Below are 8,934 nucleotides of genomic sequence, written 5' to 3' on the forward strand. Positions count from 1 at the left end.
GATCTACCAGTTGGTATATTTTTTATTTTGTGCTGGTAAATTAATAACAATAGATAGTTGAACTTTTACCAAAAACTGGAGAGAATTGCGTGGGGCCGAGGGGCCGCTGCTGCAAATATTTGAGTGGCTCCTCCCCTAACAGATAAAATCTCACTCCAAACTTTTTCCAAAACTTGAGAGCCCTGTATTATTGTAATAATAACAGACACTATAATAAACTGTAATAGTTTTTTTAAGTGCCATGTTTATTTTTTATTTTATTTAACATTTTATTTCTACTAAAAATAGTGCTTGTTTGAAATGTAAGTTTATTTGTACACGATCCCGTGTTGTGCCTTTAACAAAAAACAAATCTGCGCAAAGTGGTGCAGCCTTGACGTTCATCAATCACATCACTGCGTCACACGGGTCAAAGTGTCATTACACGTAAAACTCCGCCTTAAACAAACTTGCAGTAGATATCATCATCATAAACTCTCGATTCTGCCTGTAAATAAGTTATATTTCGGAGTATTTTGTAAACTGGTATTTGAGGAATCTCTGCACTAGAGGAAGCGCACTGGTAAGTGTACATTTATGAGTCTGAATGCGTGTTTGTGTCGCCATGTGTTCGGAAGCGTGGAAATACCGGTGCTGCTGGAAATATCTGTTTCAGATTTATTAATATATGTGTGACTGAATGTTTAATCTATCTTGTCGTGTGACCATCGCAGTCAAATAATCCAATTGTGGTAACAATTTGTACCAAAAATCTCTATATATTCATAATCATAATCTGAAACCAGTCCAAAAGGTTCCTAATGGGAATTTTTATGGGGATTCCAACATAACACAAACACTTGAATAGATAGATAGATAGATAGATAGATAGATAGATAGATAGATAGATAGATAGATTTTAGGTTTTGGACTGGGAGAGAATATTGGCATTCAAGCAGTTGGTAACACACTGATTCCATTTTTTTTTTTTCTAAAAAACAAAGACAAAAAACATTTGTATATAGAAGTTTTGCATATGTTTTCGTCAAAGCACATAGTTTACATGTAAATTTGACATTTGCAGTAAGTCTCCTTTCTTTTGTCAGTGAGGATGGAGAGCTCTGGTGACCCCAGCGGGCCTCCACGGACACCGAATGTAGGGGGAGCCAGAGGGTTGCCGATGGGTCGGCGGCTGCCTGCTTCAATCTCTCCGGGACGCCTTCCCACAATGCGCTCCAGAGACCTCACACTAGGAGGAGTCAAAAAGGTAACCCTACAGCTAAACATTATAGTCATACAAGACATCAGATGCATTATGCTGCATTGTAAAGTGTCTTCTTATCATTTGTCTTGCAGAAAACCTTCACGCCCAATATTATTGGTCGAAAATCAAAAGAGGAGTAAGTGATGGACTTTTATAACTGGTGTTTATTTTAATGTTTTTTGAAAGTATTCTCTTCTGGTCACCAATGCTGTATTTTTTTTTATCCAAAATACAGCAAGAGCAGTAATATTGTGAAATATTTTTATTATTTAAAATAACTGTTATCTATTTGAATATATGTTTTAAGATGTAATTTATTCCTGTGAACAAAGCTAAAAAATTTTAGCACTATTACTCCAGTCTTCAGTGTCACATGATCCTTCAGAAATCATTCTAATGCTGATTTGCTGTTCAAGAAACATTTTTTTTATTATTATTAGTAGTAATTTTTTTTAGGATTCTTTGATGAATAGGAAGATCCAAAGATCAGCATTTATCTGAAATAAAAAAGCCTTTGTAACTTTATACACTACAGCATTCAAATGCTTAGAGTTAGTATGATTTGTTTTTAGGAAAGAAATTATAGAAATTAATACTTTTATTTAACGAAAATGCTTTAAATGATGATAAAGCCATTTCAAATGTTTCAATAAAAGCTGTTCTTCTGAACTTTCTATTCATTGAAGAAACCTGAAAAAAAATCTACTCAGCTGTTAAATAAATAATACTAATAAATGTTTTTTTGAGCAGCAAATTAGAATATTAGAATGATTTCTGAAGGATCATGTGACACTGAAGACTGGAGTAATAATGCTAAAAATTCAGCTTTGAAATCACAGGAATGAATTACATTTGAAAACATATTCACATAGAAAGTTATTTTAAATAATAAAAATGTGTTAAAATTTTACTGTTTTTGCTATACTTCGGATCAAATAAATGCAGGCTTAGTGAGCAAAAGAGACTTCTTTAAAAAAAAAAAACTATACAGTAAAAATCTTACTGTTCCAAAGCTTTTAACTGTTAGTGTATATCATCAGTAATTTATTGTTGACATAATGAACAGTTACTAACAAGAAGTTATTTTCAAGTGAAGATGAAGTTATTTGTGTTACTCTGCCGCAGATTAAAGGCTGATGAAGGAACGAGACGTGATAAGAGGGATGTGGATCGAGGTCGGCAGCGGGACGGCCGAGGGAGGGGCCGAGGTCGCCCTGAGGTCATCCAGTCACATTCTATCTTTGAGCAGGGTCCTGCAGATGTGATGGCCAAGAGGAAAGGTAATCAAGGTCTTTAGGGCAGGATTTGAGAAATCATTTCGACAAGTGCTGTGTTTCGAGCCAGAGTATGTTATTAGAGACACTAAAAGGCATTACAGCAGTAATACTTGTTCTGTGTTTCAGTGAAACAGGTATATTGTGAAATTTCATTGCTATTTAAAATAACTTTTTTCTGTTATATGGTAAAATGTAATTTAATCCTATGATCAAAGCATTATACTCTAGTCTTCAGTGTTGCATGATCCTTCAGAAATCATTCTAATATGTTGATTTGCTGCTTAAGAAACTTTTTTTGATTACGGTACTATATTGTTTTATAGAAATTTTGAAATGACAGCATTTAAAAAAATATATATATTTTTTTTTACAACATTATAAATGTCTTTACTGTCACTTTTGATCATTTTAATGCATCCTTGGCGAATAAAAGTATTTATTTTCAAAAAAAATTTTTTACTGGGTTTAAATATTTATGGAATGTTATAATTGTGCTTTCCAGATTCGGAAATAATGAAAGTGTATAAAATCTTTACAAATCATGGAAATACATAATGAAATATTTAATTGGACAGAAATGGCTCTTTTTGAGTGCGGTCTCTATAAAATGATTTTAAATGCTGATACTGTAGCTAATACAGTCCGTTTTTTTTTTTTGTTTTTTTTTGATTAGGTGTATATGATGATGCCAGAGAAACAGCAAGCAGTGGCCCTTCACCCATCATCAACATCAAAAAGGAGAGAGAGACTGAAGAGGAGACTAAAGAAATCCTGCGCAAACTTGAGAAGGACAATGTAAGTGTTCAAAAAATACAAACAAAATTAACTACTAATTAACTTATTTACTCAAACCTGTGCAGAACCCTTACCTGATACACCCCAAAATCAAAAGGATGAAATTCTATTTTACATTAAGAGAATAAATCTTACTTTAAGTCCATTTTCATGTTTTGCATTGAGATATATTATTTTTTAGAATAATGAATCACATTTTTAACCTGATTATTGACAAGAAAGAAGTCTTTTGTATTACTGTAATACAATGAAAAAATATGTATTATTTAAATTGTAAAATATAACATTTTATTTAATTAAAATTTCATTTTAGTATTTCTTGTAATACTTTAAATAGGCGATTTAAATAAAAAATAAAAATAAAAACAGTACATTTGAGATTTATTACTGGAAAGTATGGGATTAAAAAAAAAAAAAGACAAAAACATGTAAGAGTCATAAAGCAAAAACCTAATGGTCCTAAAATTTTCTTTCAAAATATAATATTGTTTTCTTCATTTTTGCATTTTGTTTTGGAGTGAAATATATCCTGGATCATATTTTTATGTGATTTTCTCAAGTGCAAATATTGACAAATGCTTAACTGAGAAGAATAAGCCACCCACAAGCCTTGTTTTGTGTGCTGTAGTTTCTGGACGACCTTCACCTGAGAGGAGAAAGAGAAAGCTGTCCCGTACAACTGCCGCTGGCTGTGTCAGGATGGGTCTTCAAACAGGAGTTTAGTGAGGACACTCTTAAATCAGGGAAGACCTCTTCAGATCCTGAAGCGATGAGCACAGACAGCACTGGAGCTGAAGTGAAGAGTAGGAGAACCTTCATTAAATTGTTAAACTTCATCACAGCACAAACTAGCATCTTGCAATGTGGTCACATTAAAGGTTGCTCTGTGAAATTTCACAGCCGAAATCCTGTCATTTTGATAGGAATCTATTACAATACACCTTTTTTCTTCCTTTAGTCAAGCAGGAGCCTTTGGACATTCCTGAACCGAAGAAGGCGGAGCCTATGTTCAGGCTGCCGCCCTTGCCCAAACCTGATTTGCTGCCTGATTTACTGGAAGTGTGGAATCACTGCAAAGAGGAGGAGCTTCTCTTCATGCAGCTTCCTGACAGTCTGCCAGGCCAGCCGCCCACCAGTGACGTCCGGCCCACCAAAACGGAGGTGCAGTCGAGTGATGGACAGACCATGATGCAGAAAACCGAGACTCAGGTTGGCGTTGACTAGGTTTAGGTCACAGACATGTGTGTTTTTCCATATACTCATGTGTTTTTTTTATTCTCCTCTCTTTGTGTGTCAGGATGAATCACAAGACGAGAACACTTGTTGTCTCAAGGATCTGCAAGAGGGTTTGGTGGGAAAGATGCTTGTGAGGAAATCCGGCAAAGTGCAGCTTATACTGGGTAACGTCACTCTGGATGTGGCCCTGGGAACCCCCTGCGCCTTCCTGCAGGTCTGTTATGCTCATCAGTACAGTATGTCAACCAAAGGCTGTCCAAGATGTAACTGAGTTTGTTCATAGGAACAGATTTGGAGAAATGTAGCATTACCTCACTTAACAATGGATCCTCTGGAGTAATTGGATGCCGTCAGAATGAGAGTCCAAACTGCTGATAAAAGCATCACAATAATCCACAAGCAATCCATACCCCTCTAGTCCATCAGTTAAAGACTTGTGAAGTGAAAGGCTTTGTGTTTGTGAGAAGCAAACCCACCATTAACACTTTTTTTTTTTTTACATCAAACCATTGCTTCTGGCTAAAATGCAAGTCTATAGTTGGAATGTAATTGTTAGAATATCCAAGGATCAGCAATCTCCATGTAAAACTGATCATGCAGACCAAACTGTAAATCATAGGGACTTGAAACTTGGAGGGATGGTAGTACTCGCACTGTCTACAGCGTCACCAAGGCTCGCCCTAATTGCCCTGACTGGGGCACTAAGGCAATCAAAAGTACAAAATCGCTCATAACTCCTAAACGTCAGTTGCAGGCTAAAGTGTCTTGTCCTTGCAATCCTTGGCTCATGCCAGACAAAACTAAACTAAAATGGAAATTTTCTGGATTTTTTTTGAAAAATCTACAGTCGTGGCCAAAAATTTTGAGAATTACATAAATATTGAAAATTGGAAAAGTTGCTGCTTAAGTTTTTATAATAGCAATTTGCATATACCCCAGAATGTTATGAAGAGTGATCAGATGAATTGCATAGTCCTTCTTTGCCATGAAAATTAACTTAATCCCGAAAAAAACGTTCCACTGCATTGTTAAGAAGGCTTCAGGGCGTCCAAGAAAGTCCAGCAAGCGCCAGGATGGTCTCCTAAAGAGGATTCAGCTGCGGGATCGGAGTGCCACCAGTGCAGAGCTTGCTCAGGAATGGCAGCAGGCAGGTGTGAGCGCATCTGAACACACAGTGAGGCCAAGACTTTTGGAAGATGGCCTGGTGTTAAGAAGAGCAGCAAAGAAGCCACTTCTCTCCAAAAAAACATCAGGGACAGATTGATCTTCTGCAAATAGTATGGCGAATGGACTGCTGAGGACTGGGACAAAGTCATATTCTCCGATGAAGTCTCTTTCCGATTGTTTGGGGCATCTGGAAAAAGGCTTGTCCGGAGAAGAAAAGGTGAGCGCTACCATCAGTCCTGTGTCATGCCAACAGTAAAGCATCCTGAGACCATTCATGTGTGGGGTTGCTTCTCATCCAAGGGAGTGGGCTCACTCACAATTTGCCCAAAAACACAGCCATGAATAAAGAATGGTACCAAAACACCCTCCAACAGCAACTTCTTCCAACAATTCAACAACAGTTTGGTGAAGAACAATGCATTTTCCAGCACGATGGAGCACCGTGCCATAAGGCAAAAGTGAGAACTAAGTGGCTCGGGGACCAAAACGTTGAAATTTTGGGTCCATGGCCTGGAAACTCCCCAGATCTTAATCCCATTGAGAACTTGTGGTCAATCCTCAAGAGGCGGGTGGACAAACAAAAACCCACTAATTCTGACAAACTCCAAGAAGTGATTATGAAAGAATGGGTTGCTATCAGTCAGGATTTGGCCCAGAAGTTGATTGAGAGCATGCCCAGTCGAATTGCAGAGGTCCTGAAAAAGAAGGGCCAACACTGCAAATACTGACTCTTTGCATAAATGTCATGTAATTGTCGATAAAAGCCTTTGAAACGTATGAAGTGCTTGTAATTATATTTCAGTACATCACAGAAACAACTGAAACAAAGATCTAAAAGCAGTTGAGCAGTAAACTTTGTGAAAACTAATATTTGTGTCATTCTCAAAACTTTTGGCCACGACTGTACATTTGCGAACTAGTCCTGTGTTTTGTGCCCAATCGAAACCAAGCCAGTGCAGGAAGATTCGCTGGCCGAATGAATATCAATCATATTATAAAAAAAAAAGTTAAAGGGGTCATCGGATGCCCATTTTCCACAAGTTCATATGATTCTTTAGGGTCTTAATAAAAAGTCTCTGGTTAAAAATTCTCAATAGTACTGTAAAAAACACCCTTCTACCTTGTCAAAATCAGCTCTGCAAAATATCAGCTCATTTTAAGACATGGCCCCTTTAAATGCCAGCGAGCTCTACTATTACGTCCAACTTATTACGTCAAACAACAGAACACCTCAATCACTCAATTAGAGTCTTCCTCTGCACCTGAGGACACAGTGAGGATCGTATTCGACTGTTTCAGTTTGCTGAGGGCGGGTCTAAGGTAAAATGCCAATGTCAATCAACTGTATTTCATCACAACAACAAGAAGCTGAGAATGACCTGATTTTAAAAAAGGGATATTACTTTTAAAGATTAAAAAATACCACTGGATGGATTTTTATCATTGTAAGGTGGGTTGTAAGGTGGTTGTGTACATAAACTACCAACACATATTAATGTGCAAACAACTTAAAAAGTTAGTTTTGCACCCGATGACCCCTTTAACTTTTGATTTACTGTCGCAAAGGTCCACCAAAATGTTTGAAAGGGGAAATTACCTGTATTGGCCACACAATGTTTTTTTTTTAAATCATTGATTTAGGTAGTTACAGGTTTTCTAAACAATATGTAATGTCTTTTTCAATATTTACTTAAATGCCTTAAAGTGCTTGAAATTTCATATTGATTTCTCGAGTGAAAAAGTTGTCTTGTCTGAATTAGGACAGAAATATGCACAGATCAAGCACTGTTTACAAGCGAATACAGTCTAAAACCATTCTGGGTGTATTTTGATGTGAGAGGACAAGGGGAGATGGACTTTTTCTTTGGAGGAAGCACTTGTATTTTGGTCAGAAGTGACGGTTTAAGTTGTTTCAGTTGTTTCTTACAAACATGCAGCTTTCACTTCACATGATGTTAATTGATGGACTGGAGTGGTGTGGATTACTTGTGTATAATTGTGATGTTTTTCTCAGCTGTTTAGACTCTCATTCTGACGGCACCCATTCACTGCAGATTATCCATTGGTGAGCAAGCAATGTGATGCTTTAACCAGTAGTTTGGTGGGGAATCACTGCCAACTACTGGTTTGAAGATGTTACTACAGCATTTGTAGACCCAATGGGCAATCAATGTTATAAAATTGATGGCAAACACTTTATAAGCACATGACCAAGCACAGTATAGCTCATCGTGGGACTTTGGGTCTGAATCTTTACACACACATCTGTATAATGTATAGTATTTGTATTACATTGACTTTTTTTAATTGTTTTTCCCTGTTTTTGTAGGAACTGGTCTCGGTAAATACAGAGGGCAGGAGGGGAGACATGTCTGTCCTGGGACACATTAAACACAAGTTGGTTTGTTCACCTGACTTCCAAGCTCTTCTGGAAAACAGAGCTTGATGAGCGGCTGCAAGAACTGACAAAAATCACTTGAATGCTGTTAGTGAAGAAATGTTCCCATGTACTGTCACAGATGGAGAACTGAGTGAATGAATTAAATTTATTTATACTGTATGCTCAAGGAAATTTATTTGAAGAGTTTACGAAATGTCTTCTCAAGACGAGACACTATTACACATGTAAATATTGTAGGTTGCAATAAATAACACCATTTACAAAAATCTGGGTTTGAGTTAAACTTTAAGCTAATAAAAAGTGCCAGAAATGTCTCCTTTTGCTTTTTTTATTATTGGGGTACTGACAGGCATCTTGCAGATGTGTTAAAATGATATTTTGTAATCATAAAAAGGTCAGCATAATTATATTTTATTGTATTTTAGGACACGTCTCCTCTGAGTAATACTGAGTCATCATTTTCAGGATATTATGGAGCGGCTAAAGAGACAAAAAATGTATTTGAATGCTTTTGCATTCTCACGCTAATGTTTTGCGTTCCCCTGAGAGACTTTCCATTTGCTTGCAAAACTTGTTTAAAACATTAATGAGAAAACGCATCTCATATTTTTTCCATCATTATGTCCCTTTAGGGGCTCTGTTGTATTTGGATAGATAATGGAGTCACTAATATTGCTGCATGATTGTTTTTTTATGAGGCAAATATAAATGTAAGCTTTTACCCTCTGCCCAACTTGAGTGCAATATTGAATAGGGATGCAAAATATAACAGTACCATATTGGTTATTAATCGATATTAGATACAGGATGTTTAT

The 8,934-nt window shown here is 36.6% G+C and overlaps 1 protein-coding gene across 1 annotated transcript; it reads left to right on the forward strand.

The window, feature by feature from the left end:
- The first annotated feature begins 433 nt into the window (after window positions 1-433).
- Window positions 434-8,433, forward strand: polr3d (polymerase (RNA) III (DNA directed) polypeptide D). Its single transcript, XM_073819666.1, has 9 exons — window positions 434-562; window positions 1,086-1,246; window positions 1,336-1,379; window positions 2,369-2,523; window positions 3,194-3,315; window positions 3,944-4,118; window positions 4,274-4,524; window positions 4,613-4,765; window positions 8,048-8,433. Exons 2-9 carry the CDS (start codon window positions 1,091-1,093, stop codon window positions 8,162-8,164), a joined length of 1,173 nt encoding a protein of 390 aa, XP_073675767.1. The 5' UTR covers window positions 434-562; window positions 1,086-1,090; the 3' UTR covers window positions 8,165-8,433.
- The last annotated feature ends 501 nt before the right edge of the window (window positions 8,434-8,934 follow it).

The sequence above is a fragment of the Garra rufa genome, chromosome 15, assembly GCF_049309525.1.
Source record: "Garra rufa chromosome 15, GarRuf1.0, whole genome shotgun sequence".
Taxonomy (NCBI): domain Eukaryota; kingdom Metazoa; phylum Chordata; class Actinopteri; order Cypriniformes; family Cyprinidae; genus Garra; species Garra rufa.